At 42.5% G+C, this 22,095-nt stretch overlaps 2 protein-coding genes across 4 annotated transcripts in view; one reads left to right on the forward strand and one right to left on the reverse strand.

Moving 5' to 3' along the window:
* Positions 1-1,832: 1,832 nt before the first annotated feature.
* On the reverse strand, positions 1,833-12,243 carry C12H2orf15 (chromosome 12 C2orf15 homolog). Its single transcript, XM_008971029.4, has 4 exons — positions 11,753-12,243; positions 11,289-11,405; positions 6,038-6,129; positions 1,833-3,034 (listed from the first exon to the last, which is right to left on the reverse strand). The coding sequence occupies exons 3-4, from the start codon at positions 6,061-6,063 to the stop codon at positions 2,683-2,685; spliced, it is 378 nt and encodes a 125-aa protein (XP_008969277.1). The 5' UTR covers positions 6,064-6,129; positions 11,289-11,405; positions 11,753-12,243; the 3' UTR covers positions 1,833-2,682.
* Positions 12,244-12,262: 19 nt separating this feature from the next.
* TSGA10 (testis specific 10) overlaps positions 12,263-22,095 on the forward strand; it is a 151,615-nt gene continuing 141,782 nt past the window's right edge. The window contains exon 1 of one of the 3 annotated variants that reach the window (XM_014343887.3): positions 12,263-12,346. Coding sequence is in view for 2 of the 3 variants with exons in the window: in XM_008970983.4 (XP_008969231.2) it covers positions 12,551-12,622 (72 nt within the window). In the remaining variant the exon portion in view is untranslated. Of the gene's footprint in view, positions 12,623-22,095 lie in introns of all 3 variants that reach the window. The other 2 variants (XM_014343885.3, XM_008970983.4) reach the window with 2 other exon arrangements.

The following is a 22,095-nucleotide window of genomic DNA, read 5'->3' on the forward strand; positions in this document are numbered from 1 at the left end:
CCTGCTCCAGGACTTCTGTCCCTTGGTTATTCTTACCTTTACCTACTTCTTCAGCTTCTCCACTGGAACCTTTCAAGTGACACTCAAACATGCTGTACTCTTTAACAATCCTCCAGTGACCTCACTTCTCTTTCCACTTGTCATCCTGTCTGCTGCCCTTCTGAGCCAAGCTTCTTGGAAAAACTGCTATACATCCAGTATCTACTTTCTCACTTCCCATTCATTGTTTCAACGTACTCCAAAATGGCTTTTCCCCATTATTCCAGCAAAAGTGCTTTTGCTAAGGTCACGGGTGACATTCATATTGCTAGATCCAGTGGACTTTTCAGTCTTCATCTAAGTGTTCATTTGACTACCTCAACCTGGAGATTCCTGTGGACAACTTTGACATTACCCTATCAACTCCTCTGTCCCTTTTGCCAGGTTTTCCTCCAGCCTCACTGCCAACTCCACAGTCCCCTTTGCCAGCTACCCTGCTCTAGTCAGCCCTAAATGTTGGAGTTCCTCAGATCTTTATCTCACACTACATTTTCCTTAAGCAATTTCATTCATTTTATGGCTCTAAGTACCATTTCTGTATACAACTTCAAAATTTATATTTTTTAGTTCCATAGATACAACTGCCTTGTAAACCTGGTAAGTCTAAAAGCCATGCTCCTGAACTCACTCTTTTCCCCCAGGGATCCTGCATGCATCTAGCCTTTTTTGCCAGAAGCCCTTTCTTCTTCCTCACTTTCCGCTTCCAAACCATGACTACATCCTGTCAGACTTCACCTGGACTCTATCCCCTTCTCTCCACTTTTATGACCATCACCATCATTCACTTAGACAACCATGTCACTGCAAAAGCTATAAATGTCCTCAGAGGCTGCTCTATGGAGTAGCCATTCTGTTTCTTTACTTTCTTAATCAACTTGCTTTCAAAAATGTCCTGAGATACGCTTTCCCATTTCCCACAGTTAAAATCAAGTTTATGGCCCAGTGGGAGGATCACCTGAGGCCAGGAGTTTGAGACCAGTCTGGGTAACATTGTAAGACTCTGTCTCTAAAAAAATACAAAAACATGCTGGGTATGGTGGCACATGCCTGTAATCCTAGCTACTAGGAGGCTGAGGCAGGAAGATCGCTTAAGAACAGAATTCGACACTGCACTGAGCTATGATCGCTCCACTGCACTCCAGCCTGGGCAACAGAGTGAGACCATCTTAAAAAAAATCAGCTTTATGTGGTATGTCTTGTGTTGTGTTATGTCTCTCTGAATGCTATACGTTTCTTCATGGCATATCACAATTTGCATCTTATATAATTACTGTATAATCTCCTGTCTTTCCTAGTAGACAGGCACAAAACTCTACAAGGCACTGGCTATTTTATTCACTACTGTATCTCCAGCACCAAGCACAGTGCCAGGCTAGGTGAACAAATGAATGATTTATGTATTTTTTTCTCTTCTAAAGAATTACGTTCTGTAAATAATAAAAAGCATTGTCTTTTTGGCTTATGTCCCATTCAACAATTGTTTTTCACTCTCAATATTCCCTACAAACACATTTGTTTAGTATTTTTCTGATTAATAAAATATAGCTTCCCCCTCGGAAAAGATGCCCTTTCCTCTTTTAAAATGAATATTAAAGAGATTTCCAACTACCAGATATTTTCATAACTGATATACAAAACAAGGTTTTTAAACACCAGGTTGTTTTTCTCATATTAAATATTGGTGACATAAAATGGTACCATCTGCAAGACAAACTATTAACACTTGGAAAGAACACTTTTCTAACTCTAAAATGGATTCTATGTGGGGGGAAAAAGCAGTTTTAAAGGCACGATTTAAAATGTGAAATCCTTCTGAAGATATGCAATTTATTGGTCTTTTGCAGTTTATTGGCAGTGATCTTTTACAGAACAAAAATGCAAAATGTAAGAAAGTAAAGTATCCTAAAGCAGAATCCCAAAATGGAAATGTAACATACAAAACTGATACACCAGAAATAGTGTGAAATACTGATGTCACATTGCTTGGACTTTTTTTTTTTTTTTTTTTTTTTTTGAGGCGGAGTTTTGCTCTTGTTGCCCAGGCTGGAGTACAATGGCATGATCTCAGCTCACTGCAGCCTCCGCCTCCAGGGTTCAAGCGATTCTCCTTCCTCAGCCTCCCAGGTAGCTGAGATCACAGGCGCCCACCACCACGCCTGGCTAATTTTTTGCATTTTTAGTAGAGATGGGGTCTCACCATATTGGCCAGGCTGGTCGCGAACTCCTGACCTCAGGTGATCGACCCGCCTCGGCCTCCCAAAGTGCTGGGATTACAGGCGTGAGCCACTGCGCCCGGCTGCTTGGACACTTTTTTTAACCACTTGTTAAAGAAATACATTAAAATGAAAATGTTTTGGTGCCATTCAAATACTGTTACTTAAAAACTCTGGTTTTTAAGAAGGATATAATATAATAGCAGAGAAATCTGCTTTGAATTTTGGAAGGCTTTTTCACCCTAAAGCAACTGCCTTTTGAATAAGCATCATAAAAAAATGCAGTGTAAGATGATTCACAAATAGTGCAAAATAAGGCAATAGTCTTCTGTCATTTTGTCAGGGTTTCCTAATAAGGTTAAGTTCTCTTTCAACACCCCCCTCAGTCAAAGGCAGTTTTTGGTTTCTTTGGTAATACGTACAAATTGCTTCATTCCACATCTGTCATTTCTAGTCCATCACTTTCTTTGACGTATACCACTGAACCCAAGGCTTTCTCAGAAAGAGATCCTGTGCCAGTCCCTTCAATCCTTGTAAAGTTTTCTTGATTTGTGTCTTCTAATCTTATTTTCTTGGTGTTTTGAAATAACTGAGTCGCTGGTTCCAACCTGCTTTTTTCAGTCCCTCGTATTAAGTGATCATCCACTTTTGAATCCATATGTATAGCAGATACCTGAGTAGCAGATTTACTAAGTGAAAATCCCATTAGGATAGCTGAACAAATATGAAAGTAATTTGGAGGTACCTTTTTAAGTAGTGGAAGTGTTTCTTCAACTTGATTACTGAAAAAAAAAAAAAAAAAAGTAACAAGTGAATGCAGCAGGAATTTCCCTAACTTCATGGCAATGTTTGTTTGAATGAAAAGCTGTGGTGATACTAGAAATATAAAGTAAAATTGCCTCCTACCTTTCAGTGTTTACATTTTCTTTGTGGGAGGGTTTGCAGGTTCTAAAGATTTATTTGAAAGTCTTTTTAAAAGGAAATTTATCTGATTATATGTTTTATCACCTTTCAGAAAATAGTAGAGCTTCTCTTAGTCCTTTCTTTCATTCTTGCTAGCGAAACCTCTTTATTCATTACTAATGGGCTAAAGAAATAACGACTGAAGGCCAAGTACTCTGCTAGTACTTTATTTTCTGCAAAAAATAAAGATGTCCTATAAAGATACTTGTGATTGGCTGGGTGCGGTGGCCCACGCCTGTAATCCCAGCACTTTGGGGGCTGAGGCGGGTGGATCACCAAAGGTTAGGATTTAGAGACCAGCCTGGCTAACATGGTGAAACCCCATCTCTGCTAAAAATACAAAAATTAGCTGGGTGTGGTGGCGTGCACCTGAAATCCCAGCTATTCAGGAGGCTGAGGCAAGAGAATAGCTTGAACCCGGAAGACGGAGGTTGCAGTGAGCCGAGATTACGCCACTGCACTCCAGCCTGGGCGACAAGAGCGAGACTCTGTCTTAAAAAAAAAAAAAAAAAAAAGATACTTGTGATTAAGGATGTCTAGTCTGTAAAGAGAGATGATCGGCCGAGCGCAGTGGCTCACACCTGTAATCCCAGCACTTTGGGAGGCTGAGGTGGGCGGATCATGAGATCAGGAGATCGAGACCATCCTGGCTAATATGGTGAAACCCCATCTGTATTAAAAATACCAAGAATTAGCCGGGCGTGGTGGCGGGTACCTGTAGTCCCAGCTACTCGGGAGGCTGAGGCAGGAGAATGGTGTGAACCCGGGAGGCTGAGGTTGCAGTGAGCCGAGATCGCGCCACTGCACTCCAGCCTGGGCGACAGAGCGAGACTCCGTCTTAAAAAAAAAAAAAAAAAAAAAAAAAAAAAGAGATGATCATATAGCATGGAGGGAGGCCTTGGGAAGTTTCCCAAAGGATGGGAGCCTAGGTTAGGGTTTCGCTTTCAAAGATGGGCAGGAATTTGGTAGGCAGAGTTGACCAGGATGGCAGAAGGGACAGGCTTCCTGTACAGAAAAGGTTTGAGAAAGCCCAGGGCTTACTGGAGAAGAGTGATCTACCCAAGATGCTATAGTAGCAACCTGAGATCTGGAGCAGATTCCACAGCTTCGATCGAAATCCCTCACCCATTTTTTTTTTTTTTTTTTTTTGAGATGGAGTTTCGCCCTTTCACCCAGGCTGGAGTGAAGTGGTGCGATCTCGGCTCACTGGACCTCCACCCGGCAGGTTAAAGTGATTTTCCTGCCTCAGCCTCCTGAGTAGCTGGGATTACAGGTGCCCGCCACCAGGCCCAGCTAATGTTTGTATTTTTATTTTTATTTTTATTTATTTTTTTTCCAGTCTATATTTTATTTATTGTGGTAAAATATATATAACATTTATCATTTTAAACACTTTTAAGTGTACAATTCAATGACATTGAGTACATTTACATTTTTGTGCAAACATCATGGTCATCCATCTCCAGAACTTTTAATCATCCCAAACAGAAACTCTAACGTTTGTATTTTTAGTAGAGATGGGGTTTCCCCATGTTGACCAGGCTGGTCTTGAACTCCTGACCTCAGGTGATCCACCCACCTCAGCTCCCAAAGTGCTAGGATTACAAGCATGAGCCACTGCGCTCAGCCTCACCCACTTTTTAGAATGTATTATGTCTTTAATATTTAGCTACTGTGGTATCGTTGATAGTTTACAATTTCATACTCATCAAGCTATAATTACTGACTGAACATTTCTAAAGAATCATCTTGAAACCCTGTTTATCCATATTTGTGACTGAATATCAGTGTTTATAACAAAACAGAGTCCTGGGTCTACTGTAGTAGCCTAAATATAGTACTTACTCAAATATTAATATAACAATTAGGTAAATAGTATATATTTGGCTTTCTGGGAATCAAATACAACTTAGCTAAATTTTTTAATATCTCTGATGAAATTCTGAAATATGGGTATATTTGATTTTTAGATTTGGAACTTGAAGATGAATTTTTCTTCCTCATCAAAGGAATATCTAATACTGCCTTCAAATGAATAAAATTGAGTTTATTGTATTTGGTTTCTCTTTTTCTTAGAAAGGAAATACTCCTGTCAAATGCATAACTTGAATCTAAACATGAGGAAACAATCAGATAAACCCAAACAGAGGTATCTTCTATGAAACAAATAGCTTCTACCTAAAAATGTCAATGTTATGAAAGACACAGAGAGGCTGAGGAACTATTTCAGATTAAAGGAGGCTAAAGATACATTATTTCAAATGCAACCAATGCTCTTGAATTGGGAAGGGGATGGAATGTACTACAAAGATCATTACTTAGATAACTGGAACATTTGGATATGGGACAATATTAGATAATAATATTGGATCAATGTGATAAATGCCATGAATATGATAATTGTATTGTGGTTATATAAGTCAATGTCCTTGTTCTTAGGAAATACATACTGAAATAGTTAGGGGTGAAGAATCGTATCTGCAACTTGCCCTCAAATTGTTTAGCAATAGATAGATACATAGATACAGAAAGACAGTAAAATATGCAAAATGCTAACAACTGTTAAATCTAGGAGGTAAAGCTTAAAAAGTTGTTCTACATATTATTATTATTACATTTCTGTAGGTTTAAAACTTTTTCAAAATACAAAATTGAAAAAACGTTTTAAAAAACACAAAACTCTATAAAACATGGCATTTGAAATCAACAAACGTAAAAGAATGGTAACATATAATTATCAATTTGCACATTAAACTTCAATCTAATAAAAGGACTGAGAGGAACCAAATATAATAGGGTAGACTTGGCCCTGTGAGTCTTACCTTAACTTCCCCAGAGTTGAGGACATGAAGGGTGAACAAGTCTATTGGGGGCCTCTTTGGACTGGCATTTAGGTTGCCATTCAAGAAGAAATCTGGAATATATATGTAAGAATAAAGGTACATAAAGAGATAAATCAATCTGGAGAAAAAGAACAAAGTGGCTTTCTTTACTAGATATTAAGATAGGCTACACGGCTGGGCACAATGGCTCACGCCTGTAATTCCAGCACTTTGGGAGGCCAAGGTGGAAAGATCTCTTGAGTCCAGCAGTTTGAGACCAGCCTGGGCAACATAGGGAGACCTCATCCCTATCAGAAAAAAATTAAAAAAAACAAAAAGATATGCCACAAAGTGAAAGTAATAAAAATAACCTTGTACAGGTACAGGAACAAATAATCAGTAGAATATGACAGAGCTGTAACTTGGACTTAGGTATTTCAGGAACTTCACATATATTACAGGTGGCACTATAAGACAAAGGAGATAGAACAGACTAAGTTTAGTATGATGGTATTGTGAACATTGGCTCACTATGTGGACATAAGCAGGATCTTAAACACAGAAGTAGGCTGGGCGCGGTGGCTCACGCCTGTAATCCTAGCCCTTTGGGAGGCTGAGGTGGGTGGATCACGAGGTCAGGAGTTCGAGACCAGCCTGATCAACATGGTGAAACTCTGTCTCTACTAAAAATACAAAAATTAGCCGGGTGTGGTGGCGGGTGCGTGTAATTCCAGCTACTCAGGAGGCTGAGGCAGGAGAATCGCTTGAACCCAGGGGGTGGAGGTTGCAGTGAGCTGAGATCATACCATTGCACTCCAGCCTGGGTGACAGAGCAAGACTCTGTCTCAAAAAGAAAAAAAAGTGGAGTGCAAATGCATTAAAGACCTAAATGTGAATGGCAGAACTGTAAATGCAATAGAAGAAAATATCTGTTACCTTGGAGTGAAGAAAGATTTCTTAAACAAGACTAAAAAGCTTAAACAATAAGGGAGGAAAACAGGTGAGTTTGATTACTCATAATTGAGAATTTCTATTCAATGAAAAAAATATAAACAAAAAGATAAGAGACTGGAAGGAGATATTTTCTGTGTCCAAAGCTGATGGTATTTAATGGCTGGAATAAAAAGAGAACACCTAGAAATTAGCAAGGAAAAAGAAAACCCGATAGAAAAATGGGCAAAGGATATAAAAACATAATTCACAGATTGAGGAATCCCAAACAGATAATGAGAGTACATAAAGAGATATTCAAACTTAACTAGGAATCAGAGAAATTCAAGTTGCAAAGAAATTGCAACTTCCGCCTTTCTGGGTTCACATGATTCTCCTGCTGAGGCCTCCCGAGTAGCTGGGATTACAGGCACCTGCCACCATGCCCGGCTAATTTTTGTATTTTTAGTAGAGATGATGTTTCGCCATGTTGGCCAGGCTGGTCTCGAATTCCTGACCTCAAGTGATCTGCCCTCCTTGGCCTCCTAAAGTGCTTGGATTACAGCATGAGCCACCGTACCTGGCCACATCTGGCTAATTTTTAAAATTCATTTTTTTTTGTAGAGACAGGGTGTCACTGTGTTGCCCAGGCTGGTCTCGAACGCCTGTACTCAAGCAATTCTCCCACTTCCCAAAGTGCTGGGATTACTGGCGTAAGCCACCATGCCTGGACTGGTTTGAACCTTTTATAACAAAACCCAGATCACAGCAGTCCTCTGCTCAACACACTCTAGTTGCTTCCCATATCAGAGAAAAAAATTCTCTACATATCTGGTCCCCAGCTGTGGTAGGCAGAATAATAGTCTTCAAAGATGTCTTTGTCCTAATCCCCAGAAGCTGTGACTATGTTATGTTATGTGGCAAGGGGGAATTAAGGTTGCTAATCAGCTGACTCTGAGGGTGGGAAAATTCTCCTGGATTAATTGGGTGGTACTAATGTAATCACAAGGGTCTTTTTTTTTTTTTTTCTTTTTGGGACAGAGTCTCACTCTGTTGCCCAGGTTGGAGTGCAGTGGTGTGATCTAGGGTGACTGCAGCCTCCACCTCCTGGGTTCAAGTGATTCTCGTGCCTCAGCTCCCAAGTAGCTGGGATTACAGGTGACCGCCACCACGATCAGTTAATTTTTGTATTTTTGGGGAGAGACAGGGTTTTGCCATGTTGAACAGGCTGGTCTTGAACTCCTGACCTCAAGTGATCCACCTGCCTTGGCCTCCCAAAATGCTGGGATTATAGGTGTGAGTCACCGCGCCTGCCACACAAGAGTCTTTAGAAGTGAAAGAGGGAGGTAGAATGTGTTAGCCATGATGCAATGTGAGGAGGACTTGACTGGCCATTTTTGGCGTTGAATATAGACTGGGATCACAAGCCAAGGAACATGGGCTGCCAGTAGAAGCTGGAAAGGCAAGAAAGGGGATTTTCCCCTAGAGCCTCCAGAAGGAATGTAGACCTGCCTGACATCTTGATTTTAGCCCAGTGAGACCCAATTTGAACTTGTAAATCTCCAGAACCGTGTGATAATAAATTTGTGTTGCTTAAAGACACCAAGTGTGTGGTAAATTGTTGCAGCAGGCGTAGCAAACAACTCTACTAGCAAGCACTCTCTCCTGTCTCTTTGCCTTATTCAACCCCAGACCTATCACCCCATTGCTGTTCCTCAAGCATATTCTATGCCAAACCTTCTCCTGCTTCAGGACCTTTGCCTTCAGTTCCCCCAGCCTGAAGCAATTTTTGCATTGCAAACCACATCCTTTGAGGATAGTTAGTGACATGGGGCCTGGAACTGTGAAGAATGGCAGACTTCTGCTGCTAGTCATGATGGAGTAACAGAGACCAGACTTACCCTCATGCTTTCAGCATCTTTTTTTTTTTTTTTTTTTTTTTGAGACGGAGTTTTGTTCTTGTCCCCCAGGCTGGAGGGCGATGGCACGATCTTGGCTTACCGCAACCTCTGCCTCCCGGGTTCAAGCAAGTCTCCTGCCTCAGCCTCCCGAGTAGCTGGGATTACAGGCATGTGCCACCACAACTGACTAATTTTGTATTTTTAGTAGAGACAGAGTTTCTCCATGTTGGTCAGGTTGGTCTCGAACTCCCGACCTCAGGTGATCCAACTGCCTCGGCCTCCCAAAGTGCTGGGATTACAGGCATGAGCCACCGTGCCCCGCCTGCTTTCAGCATCAAAACACAAAACACATGAAGCAATGGCTTTTAGATATTGGACAATAGGCAGTTCGGGAGAGTGATCCTTGAGAAACAGGAAATAAAGTAAGCCCTATGAATGGACATTGCCTGGAACTTTCAGGCCTCGGCATAAGGAGGAAACTCTCTGATTTAAAAAAAGGAACACAGGCCGGGCGCGGTGGCTCATGCCTGTAATCCCAGCACTTTGGGAGGCCGAGGCGGGCAGATCATGAGGTCAGGAGATCGAGATCATCCTGGCTAACACAGTGAAACCCCATCTCTACTAAAAATACAAAAAAATTAGCCGGGCGTGGTGGCGGGCGCCCGTAGTCCCAGCTGCTTGGGAGGCTGAGGCAGGAGAATGGCGTGAAGCCGCGAGGCAGAGCTTCCAGTGAGCGGAGATCGCGCCACTGCACTCCAGCCTGGGAGACAAAGCGAGACTCCATCTCAAAAAAACAAACAAACAAAAGGAACACAGCATCAGTGAGCTGTGGAACAAGATCAAGTGGCTTAACACATATGGAATTGGAGTCCCAGATTTTTTTTTGAGGGGATCAGGAAGAGGACAGTGAAAACAAAACAAAAAATAGTAATAACAGAGGTTTTTGTAGTGAAGCTTTTGAAATGATGGAAAAATTAAGGGACTAGAAAACCAAGACCTTAGAAGGTGTCTGTCACAAGAGAGCAAGCACAGGGTACTATATAAGGCTTAGCCTGGGCCAGGCACAGTGGCTCATGCATATAATCCCAGCACTTGGGATGCTGAGGTGGGTGGATCACTTGAGTCCAGGAGTTCAAGACCAGCCTGGGCAACATGGTGAAACCGCATCTCTACAAAAACATACAAAAATTAGCTGGGCATGGTGGCACATACCTGTGGTCCCAGCTACTCAAGGGGCTAAGGCAGGAGAACTGCTTCAACCTGAAAGGTGGAGGGTGCAGTGAGCTGAGATCATGCCAACGCACTCCAGCCTGGGTATAGGGCAACAGAGTGAGACTCTGTCTTAAAAAAAAGAAAAAAAAAAAGTCTGGGAGCAGTGGCTCACGCCTGTAATCCCAGCACTTTGGGAGGCTGAAGCGGGCGGATCACGAGGTCAGGAGATCAAGACCATCCTGGCTAACACAGTGAAACCCTGTCTCTACTAAAAATACAGAAAACAAAAAACAAACAAAAAAAAAGCTGGGCGTAGTAGTAGGCGCCTGTAGTCCTAGCTACTTGGGAGGCTGAGGCAGGAGAATGGCGTGAACCCGGGAGGCGGAGGTTGCAGTGAGCCGAGATCGTGCCACTGCACTCCAGCCTGGGCGACAGAGTGAGACTCTGTAAAAAAAAAAAAAAAAAAAAAAAAAAAAGGTTTAGTTGGGGCAGGGTGGGACACTCACTACCCCTTGGATTTCCACAGAGGGAAGGAAATTTTTACTTTCTCAGGTTAGGGGAGAAAGTCAACAGTTCTTGATAGGAAAAAAAAGGAAAATCTTTTCACCCTCTTTTGGCCTTAAAATGATCATTTCCTTATATTCTTTCCAAATAATCTTCAGTACCGTCTAGGTGGCATACATAAGTGCTTAAACTTTTCTTATTCTTTCTATAAGGGAAGTACTTTCCTACTTCCTATATTAATAATCTCCCCACCCCCGAAGTCTTCAACTCCAGCTGATAGTTTTAAACTTAGAACATTCTTTCCTATTTGTTTTTAATAATGCTAGATAATGTATTCAAAATAATCTTAGTATCTGAGGAGGAAATGAGATTATACATTATTCCCTCTAACATAACTTCTCAGTTTGTTATTTTGTGCATTTAAAAAATTACATTTCCGAGGATATGTGCTCCTTGTGTCCTCTAACCTCTTAATCTAAAATAACAGGGACACTTAATTTTTTTGGTATCTAATTATACTTACAAAGTATATGATATCTGAAAATAAATGCGACAAAATATGAGACCATGTAATAACACGATGAAAAGACATTGGAAAAACATGGCATTTATATTAAATGTATTTTTATGACTAAATTTGTTCTAACACAAAAGTTGTTTATCCCTGCCAATGATATCTTGTGGGGGAAAAAATGAGTACTCACCTGGCGAAAACAGGAATTGTTAGTCTCCTCAAACGAGAGCTTACTCTTGAAATATACAGCGTTCTACCATATCAAGGTCATCAGAGAATTGCTGTAAAAACCTAGTGTCTATGTCATCTGCAGGAAAAGGAGATAAAGTCACCATTATCATCCAGAAGCTCTTGAGTTATTTAAGAAGGGACATGGTAGGTATTAAGAAAAATTAAGAAGACTTTTTTCCCCCCCATTCTGGGCTCCAAAAAATTGGTAGAAGAATGCAGCGCTCATTCTTTTTCACTAAAAAGCTCATTTGTCACTTTACGGTGAGGGGATTTGGAAAATGACTGGCATGTGGAGAAGGAATATCGGTCAGGAATCTGGACTTTGTTGCTAGATCTGCCACTTCCTGATTCAGCCCTGATCGTGCAGAGCTGACCAAGGCCGTGGTCCCCAGGCTCCCCTGACTCCAGGCCGCCCACGCTCACCGGGACAGGCTGGCTCGCTCCCTGCAGGCTGCAGCGGGAGGGCTGGACCTGGAAGCCTCTCTTAAAACGGGCCCTGGCTGCAGCAGGAGCTGCGCCCGAAAGCAGCTCTGAGAGTAACCGGTTCACCGAACATGGGTCCAGAATGATGCCCAAGCCCTGGGAAAAGTGGCACAAAGCCACCGCCGCGAAGCAGCAGGTGTTTCAAGCTGAGGGAAGGCGGGGGCTGCGAGAGACAGCCTTGCGCATGCGCGTTCCATCCAGGTGCGGCAGCCTCAGGCAGAGATTAAGAAATGAGTCGTGGAAAAGGGGGCTAGCGGCTGGTTACTAGGAGACGGGACGCTCGGGTCGGGTGTCTAGGCGCTGCGTGGGCGTGCGCCTGCGCGGCGCGGATGGGCCCGGAAAGGGTCCCTCCTAGGTGCCCTGTAAGGCAGGCAGGTAGACGTACGCGTCGCTCCGTGCGTAGGAGCGCGCGCACGGCTTGTAGACCCCGCGAGAAGGAAGGTCGAGCCAGGTACGCGTGCGCACCGGGCCTGGGGGCGAGCGGGACGGAAGCAAAGCTGGGGCGCCGGGGAGGTGGAAGACGAGCCCACTCCGGTACAGAGCGTGAGGGCGGGGCCACGGCGGCACTGGCTGGCGCTAACCGCCCCCGCCTCCTTCCCGCGGGCTCCGTCCTTCTTCCGATCCGCCGGGGCGGGGCCAGGACGATTTGGGGGTGGGAAGGGAGGAGAAAGGGGCGGAGGATGGAGAGTGGGCGGTTCTTGTATCCCCCGCTGAGGCCGAGAGCTGACAGTCGCGGGGATGAGCTCTGGGCAGGACGGCGGGCCGAGGAGCCCGGGGAGGGACCCGGAGCTCCAGGTAGAAGCTGCCGAGGTGCGCGGGGTGGGGAGAGTGCTGCTACTGGGCTGGAAGGTCTCTGAGAAGGCGGCTGCAAGCGGGCAGGAGTGGCGGGTGCGGGCCCGTGGCGGGCGGAGGTGGGCGCTAGCCGCGGGAGCCGCTGTGAGGGGCAGCGGCGGGCACAGCTGCCGGTCGGAAGCTCGGCAGTACGCGTTGCCCCTGTTTCTTGGGAGGTTAGGTTTGAGCCCAGTTCCTATGGTCACTGCTTCGCGTCCTCCCGCAGCTCTCCGCTTGGTTGTTGGGGAGACTGTTCAGTTTAGAAACGCTCTGGAAGCTCTGGTGGAGCCGAGGAATTTGGAAGTCACAGATTTGGGAGTTCAGCCTGACTCCCGATCGCTCATTTCTGAGCGTCTTTCTAGACTTGGGGTGGTGAAAGGCTGAGATTACATAGGCATTTGCATGAAAATCTCAGATAATTTTAGTAAAAATTATACACAGTAAAGGCAGGGAAAGCTGGCTTTTGTTGAAAAACTATTTGAGACTTAAATTGAATAACTAGGTGATCATGGACTTGATACCTAAAAACTCACAGAAATATGGTTTTTTTCACTTTTTTTTTTTCGCGGCTTCAGGAAAGTTTGCATAGATTACAGTGTCCCAACGTTTTCCTTCTTCCATTCCAGGACCTTATATCCTAGGAGATTTCCTTGTTTAAAATTTTCTGTACTGGTGTTCAGCATTTCAAGTATACTTTGTTTACGTGTAAGGACATAAGTAGAATAACAATAGGTTTGTAAGTAGAAAAAAACAGGTTAGTTATAGAAGTAGGATGTCGCATTCGAATCTGCTTCCAGGATAAGACAGATTCTTGTTTGTATTTTAATTGATTAATGAGCCAAACTCTTCAGTCTTAATTAGTGGGAAATAACTAGGACGGTACATTAATTAAATATTAATTTTAAATCCTAAACTTTGGCATTATTTAATGGCAGCTTCCAAAATATCTCGCGTACTGTTTACCTTCTGAAGAAAAATCACTGCTTGTAGCCCAGAATATAATCAGGTATAGAGATTCTCTGGGAGATCTTTTCTGTCTTCTTTTTGAGTTGCTTAGACTAGTTTGTTTAGGACGATTTGGTTTTGAAGTCCTCCATACACAGAGGCAGTTAGAGGTATTACTATTTATCACCTTTTCAGATTACATATTCCTTTCCCTCCCCAGAGATAGCCACTCTCCTGACTTCTAAGATAGCCACTTCCTTGATTTTCCATAATGTTTCACATCATTGTATGTGAACATGCACATTACAGTTTGGCTTGTTTTTGGACTTCGTATAAATGGAATTGTACTAAGTATTCATTTACATCTTGCTTCTTTACTCAACATTTTTTTTAAGATTAATCTTTATTGTTGCTCGCAGTATTTAGTTTGCTGATTGTTTCCCAAAATATTTATCCACTTATTTTTATTATATAAAATACTCTCTCAGAATTATTCATAAATCTTGTATGGTTTTCCACATCCTTCTGTTAGTGAGGCTGTTCCTTTCTACTTCAATGTCTATAAGTCTACACTTTTGGAGACAATATTTTTAAAAAGAAAAACCCACCTCAACTGTAGTAAGCTTTTGTGGAACCAGATTTCAAAATTCCATTGAAGTACTCCAGTATTTTCCATTCTATCAAAAAATCAATAATTTGTTGAATACATATTATGTGCTTCATATTTTGCTCAACACCGATGATACTTTTTATTATATAATCTTAGCTCCTGTTTCACTGAAAAATTAAAATTCAACCAGACAGAAACTTCCTCAGATTTCCATGACACTTACCTTTTTTTTTTGAGACATGATCTCACTGTCGCTCAGGCTGGAGTGCAGTGGTGCGATCATGACTCATTGCAGCCTTGACCTCCCAGGCTCAAGTGATTCTCCTATCTCAGCCTCCCAAGTAGCTGGGACCACAGGTGGATGCCACTATTCCTGGCTAATTTATTTTTTAATTTTTGTAGATACAGGAACTCACTATGTTGTCCAGGCTGGTCTCACATTCCTGGGCTCAAGTGATCCTCTGGCCTTGGCCTCCCAAAGTGTTGGGATTATTGGGATTACAAGTGTCTAAATCTTCACCTGTCCTTGCTTTTGTCTTTCTTGTGTCGGGGCAATACATCTTTATCTGGGTTTCCTCTTATTACCTCAGCTGTCTTTCTCCATCAATTAACATTAACTCATGCCTTAGGAATCTTCATTGTTTCTGTACTGTAGGGCTTCTTCACCTGGAGTCCAAGGACCTTATAGAGTCTTAAATCCCCTGAAATTGTTTGTGAAGGTGTATTTGCATTTTTCTGAGGAGAGGATGCAGGACTTTTAATTCTGAAAGAGGATCCTTATGTAAAGAGAATTAAGGAACAAGTTTTTCTCTTCCCATAATGACGTTTCCACAACCTTGGTCGTCTTCCACCTTTGTTCTACCTCTCTTCCTCTCACAATCATGCTTCCTAAAAGAAGTTTACATTTTCCATTTCTTTTTCTTTACTATTCATTCATTAGTCCCCTTCAGACTTGTTTTCACCCACCATTGAAACTGCTTTGTTCGAATCATTAAATTTTCTTATTTTGAAAATGTTTTATTGCGTTTCACCTTTGTGCTGGGCACTTTTAAGGCATTAGGGATAAAACAGAGACAAGATAAAAGCCTGGAGCTCTTGAATTTTATATTCTAGTATGGGGAGATAGTAAACAAGTCAGCAAATAAATGATATAATTTCAAGTAGTGATAAGTGCAAATAGCTTATCACTTATTTGAGAGAGTGACTAGGAGAGAGGCTACTTTAGGTAAGAAGTCAGGGAAGACCCTCTGACATTTCAGCCAAGGAGCTGAGGGTGAGAAGATAGCCATGTGAAAGGCTGGTTAGAAAGTGTTCCTGAGAGAGGAAAAGCAAGAGCAGAGGACCTGAAGTCAAATGTTACTGGCAAATATCTTAGTCCACTCAGGCTGCTATAATGAAATAACATATAAGCAACAGAAATTTAATTCTTACAGTTCTGGAGACTGGGAATTCTAAGATCCAAGTTGCCAGCAGAATCAATGTCTGAGGTTTTTTGGTTCATAGATGGTACCTTCAGACTGTGTCCTCATATGTTAGAATGGGCAAGGGAGCTCTCTGGGGCCTATTATATACAGGCAACTCATCATGGCTGTGCCTTTTTTTTTTTTTTTTGACATGGAGTCTCACTCTATTGCCCAGGCTGGAGTGCAGTGACACGATCTCGGCTCACTGCAATAAATCCCTTCTAATTTATTAGCAAATGTTGTTGGTTCTGCCTTCAAATATATATCCTAAATCCATCCACTTCTCTATATTTTTGTTACCACCTCCCTGGTCCAAGTCACCATCATCTCCCACCTAAAATACTGCAACCATTCCCTGCTATCTTTCTGCTTCCACTGTTGCTCCCTACAACCTATTCTCCACACTGATATCATATCAATCACTTCAAAATAATGAGATCCTGTAGGAGGGGAGAAGGGAGAGGGAAAAAAAAAAACGAAAAAGAAAATTATAATAAGATGATCCTGGCTCAAAAATACACCAATGGCTTCCCACTGCAATTAAAAATAAAATCCAAACTTTGTAAGACCTTACATGATTTGGCCCTTGTCTTCACTTACAAGATCTAGTACTCCCTTCTTTGTTCGCCCAATAGCTTTTTCTTTCTGTTCCTCTAATGTGTGGCTTCAGTCTGAATGTCTGTGTCCTCACAAAATTTTTAGGTTGAAATTCTAACCCCTAAGGTGATCACATTAAGAGGCAGAGTCTTGGCCGGGTGCAGTGGCTCACGCCTGTAATCCCAACAGTTTGGGAGGCTGAGGCGGGTGGATCATGAGGTCAGGAGTTTAACACCAGCCTGGCCAAGATGGTGAAACCCCGTCTCTACTAAAAATACAAAGTTAGCTGGGCATGGTGGCAGGTGCCTGTAATCCCAGCTACTTGGGAGGCTGAGGCAGGGAATTGCTTGAACCTGGGAGGTGGAGGTTCCAGTGAGCCGAGATCATGCCACTGCACTCCAGCCTGGGTGACAGAGCACGACTGTCTCAAAAAAAAAAAAAAAAAAAGGAAGTCTGTTTTAGACACGTTAAAGTAGCCATGGCTGTGGACATCCCATAAAAGTAATATAATGCATTAAGTGCTCCAGAAGGGATATGTTCATATTTCTTTTGGAATGAAGAGTAGATCCTAAGTCTTTTTTGAAGAAGTAGAAGTCAGAAATACTTTTTTTGTAGCTTCTTTCTCAGTGTTACCTTAGCATCTATGTGCATTACTCTGATGTAGCAGTAATCATGCTGTGCTGTAATTTCTGATTTATTTGTTCTGGACTTTCCTAGATTCATTTAGGGTTGAAATTGTAAGATTCTATTTGTTTTACATCTTTTTATCCCCAGAAACATATTTCTGGTTCATTCTTATTCTAGCTATTTATAAGTTTACATATCAAGTAAATACATGTGTGTAGGGGTGGGTTGCCCCTACACACCTGTGGGTGTTTCTCGTAAGGTGGAACGAGAGACTTAGGAAAGAAAAAGACACAGAGACAAAGTATAGAGAAAGAAATAAGGGGACCCGGGGAACCAGCGTTCAGCATATGGAGGATCCCATATGGAGGATCCCCTATGGAGGATCCCACCAGCCTCTGAGTTCCCTTAGTATTTATTGATCATTTGTGGGTGTTTCTCCAAGAGGGGGATGTGTCAGGGTTACAAGACAATTGTGGGGAGAGGGTCAGCAGACAAACACGTGAAGAAAGGTCTTTGCATCATAGACAAGGTAAAGGATTAAGTGCTGTGCTTTAGATATGCATACACATAAACATCTCAATGCCTTAAAGAGCAGTATTGCTGCCTGCAGGTCCCACCTCCAGCCCTAAGGCGGTTTTTCCCTATCTCAGTAGATGGAGCATACAATCGGGTTTTATACCGAGACATTCCATTGCCCAGGGACGGGCAGGAGACAGATGCCTTCCTCTTGTCTCAACTGCAAGAGGCATTCCTTCCTCTTTTACTAATCCTCCTCAGCACAGACCCTTTACGGGTGTCGGGCTGGGGGACGGTCAGGTCTTTCCCTTCCCACGAGGCCATATTTCAGACTATCACATGGGGAGAAACCTTGGACAATACCTGGCTTTCCTAGGCAGAGGTCCCTGCGGCCTTCCGCAGTTTTTGTGTCCCTGGGTACTTGAGATTAGGGAGTGGTGATGACTCTTAAGGAGCATGCTGCCTTCAAGCATCTGTTTAACAAAGCACATCTTGCACCGCCCTTAATCCATTTAACTCTGAGTTGACACAGCACACGTTTCAGAGAGCACGGGGTTGGGGGTAAGGTTATAGATTAACAGAATCTCAAGGCAGAAGAATTTTTCTTAGTACAGAACAAAATGGAGTCTCCTATGTCTACTTCTTTCTACATAGACACAGTAACAATCTGATCTCTCTTGCTTTTCCCCACACATGTGACTGCTACAGTCTGAAAGCATGAACTAAAACAGTGATAGTAGGGATGGAAGAAATGTAACTGAGATAATTTTTAGTGAAAAGAGCAGTAGGACTTGATAGCCAATTAAATAAGTTGACTCAATGAGAGGAATTAGTAATAATAGTAAATAATATATATAGTGCTTATCATGTGCCAGGCACTATTCTAAGTGCTAAAGTTAAAACATATATTAATTCATTTACTCCTCACACAACTCTATGATGCAGATCCTTTTTTTTTTTGTTTTTGGTACAAAGTCTCGCTCTTGTCCCCCAGGCTGGAGTGCAATGGTGCAATCTCGGCTCACTGCAACCTCCACCTCTCAGGTTCAAGTGATTCTCCTGCCTCAGCCTCCCGAGTAGCTGGGATTATAGGTGCCTGCCACCACACCCAGCTAATTTGTGTATTTTTAGTAGAGATGGGTTTTCACCATGTTGGCCAGGTGGGTCTCAAACTCCTGACCTCAGGTGATCCGCCCGCCTCAGCCTCCCAAAGTGCTGGGATTACAGGCGTGAGCCAGTGCACCCAGCCAATGCAGATACTCTTATTATCATCCCTATTTTATAAATGAGGAAGCTATAGTCAGAGAAGTAACCAGGTCGCCCAAGATCACACAGCTAAGATGTGGCAGAACTAGGATAATGAATGTAGGCAGGCTGATACCAAAATACATGATATTAACCACTCTGCTGTGTGACTTCCTAATTGAGAATAAAAGTTCTTCCTTATTTTAGACTTCACATTGAAAAAAATAAAGAATAAATTAAAAATAATTTTTTAGTGGCTGGCAAGATGACCAAATAGGAACTGTTCTATTCTGTCTGCAGCTCCCAGTGAGATGAATGCAGAAGGCAGGTGATTTCTGCATTTCCAAATGAGTGTAAACAAAGCTGGTGGGAAGTTCGAACTGGGTGGAGCTCACCACAGCTTGGCTAAGCTGCTGTAGCCAGACTGCCTCTCTAGATTCCTCCTCTCTGGGCAGGGCATCTCTGAAAGAAAGGCAGCAGCCCCAGTCAGGGGCTTATAGATAAAACTCCTATCTCCCTGGGACAGAGCACCTGGGGGAAGGGGTGGCTGTGGGTGCAGCTTCAGCAGACTTGAATGTTCCTGCCTGCTGGCTCCGAAGAGAGCAGCAGAGTGCCCAAGCTCTGCTAAGGGACAGACTGCTGCCTCAAGTGGGTCCCTGACCCCCATGCCTCCTGACTGGGAGACATCTCCCAGCAGGGGTCAACAGACATCTCATATAGGAGAGCCCTGGCTGGCATCTGGTGGGCGCCCCTCTGGGACGAAGCTTTCAGAGGAAGAAACAGGCAGCAATCTTTGCTGTTCTGCAGCTTCTGCTGTTTGCTGGTGATACTCAGGCAAACAGGGTCTGGAGTGGACCTCCAGCAAACTCCAGCAGACCTGCAGCAGAGGGGCCTGACTGTTAGAAGGAAAACTAACAAAAGGAATAGCATCAATATCAACAAAAATGACTTCCACACAGAAACCCCAGAAACCCCATCTGCAGGTCACCAACATCAAACACCAAAGGTAGATAAATCCATGAAGATGAGGAAAAACCAGCACAAAAAGGCTGAACATTTCAAAAACCAGAACGCCTCTTGTCCTCTAAAGGATTACAACTGCTCGCCAGCAAAGGAGCAAAACTGGACAGAGAATGAGTTTGACAAATTGACAGAAGTAGGCTTCAGAAGGTGGGTAATAACAAGCTCCTCTGAGCTATAGGAGCATGTTCTAACCCAATGCAAGGAAGCTAAGAACCTTTAAAAAGGTTAGAGGAATTGCTAACTAGAATAACCAGTTTAGAGAAGAACATAAATGACTTGTTGGAGCTGAAAAAAACAGCGTGAGAACTTGGTGAAGCATACACAAGTATTAATAGCTGAATCAATCAAGTGGAAAAAAGGCTATGAGATTGAAGATCAACTTAATGAAATAAAGCATGAAGACAAGATTAGAGAAAAAAGGTTGAGAAGAAACAAACAAAGCCTCCAAGAAATATGGGACTATGTGAAAAGACCAGACCTACCTTTGATTGGTGTACCCTGAAAGTGACGAGAATGGAACCAAGTTGGAAAACACTCTTCAGGATATTATCCAGGAGGACTTCCCCAACCAAGCAAGACAGGCCAACATTCCAATTCAGGAAATACAGAAAACACCACAAAGATACTCCTCGAGAAGAGCAACCCCAAGACACACAATCGTCAGATTCACCAAGGCTGAAATGAAAGAGAAAATGTTAAGGGCAGGCAGAGAGAAAGGTTGGGTTACCCACAAAGGGAAGCCTATCAGACTAACAGTGGGTCTCTCTGCAGAAACCCTACAAGCCAGAAGAGAGTGGGGGTCAGTATTCAACGTTCTTAAAGAAAAGAATTTTCAACCCAGAATTTCATATCCAGCCAAACTAAGCTTCATAAACAAAGGAGAAATAAAATCTTTTACAGATAAGCAAATGCTGAGATATTTTGTCACCACCAGACCTGGCTTACAAGAGCTCCTGAAGGAAGCACTAAACATGGAAATGAAAAACATACCAGCCACTGCAAAAACATACCAAATTGTAAAGACCATCAACACTATGAAGAAACTGCATCAACTAATGGGCAAAATAACCAGCTAGCATCATAATGACAGGATCAAATTCAAACATAACAATATTAACCTTAAATGTAAATGGGCTAAATGCCCCAACTAAAAGACACAGACTGGCAAATTGGATAAAGAGTCAAGACCCATTGTTGTGTTGTATTCAGGAGACCCATCTCATATGCAAAGACACACATAGGCTCAAAATAAAGGGATGGAGGAGTATTTACCAAGCAAATGGAAAGCAAAAAAAAGCAGGCGTTGCAGTTCTAGTCTCTGATAAAACAGACTTTAAACCAACAAAGATCAAAACAAGACAAAGAAGGGCATTACATAATGGTTAAGGGATCAATGCAACAAGAAGAGCTAATTATCCTAAATATATATGCACCCAATACAGGGCACCCTCATTCATAAAGCAAGTTCTTAGAGACCTACAAAGAGACTTAGACTCCTACAGAATAATAGTGGGAGACTTTAACACCCCACTGGCAATATTAGATCAACTAGACAGAAAATTAACAAGGATATTCAGGACTTGAACTCAGCACTGGACCAACTGGACCTAATAGACATCTACAGAACTCTCTTCCCCAACTCAACAGAATATGCATTCTTCTCAGCAACACATCACACTTATTCTAAAATTGACCGCATAATTGAAGTAAAACACTCCCCAGCAAATGCAAAAGAATGGAAATGATAACAGTCTCGCAGACCACAGTGCAATCAAATTAGAACTCAGGATTAAGAAATCACTCAAAATCACACAACTGTATGGAAACTGCTCCTGAATGATAATGGGTACATAACGAAATTAAGGCAGAATTAAGTTCTTTGAAACCAATGAGAACAAAGACACAACATACCAGAATCTCTGGGACACAGCTAAAGCAGTGTGTAGAGGGAAATTTATAGCACTGAATGCCCACAGGAGAAAGCAGGAAAGATCTAAAATCAACACCCTAACATCATAATTAAAAGAACTAGAGAAGCAAGAGCAAACAAATTCAAAAGCTAGCAGAAGATAAGAAGTAACTAAGATCAGAGCAGAACTGAAAGAGATAGAGACACGAAAAGCCCTTCAAAAAATCAATGAATCCAGGAGCTGGTTTTTTGAAAAGATAAACAAAATAGACCGCTAGCCAGACTAATAAGAATCAAATAGACACAATAAAAAATGATAAAGGAGATACTACCACTGATCCCACAGAAATACAAACTACCATCAGAGAATACTATAAACATCTCTACACAAATAAACTAGAAAATCTAGAAGAAATGGACAAATTCCTGGAAGGGTATATACCCTTCCAGGACTAAACCAGGAAGAAGTTGAATCCCTGAATAGACCAATAACAAGTTCTGAAATTGAGGCAGTAAT

This window comes from Pan paniscus, chromosome 12 (assembly GCF_029289425.2).
Source record: "Pan paniscus chromosome 12, NHGRI_mPanPan1-v2.0_pri, whole genome shotgun sequence".
NCBI classification, from domain to species: Eukaryota; Metazoa; Chordata; class Mammalia; order Primates; family Hominidae; genus Pan; species Pan paniscus.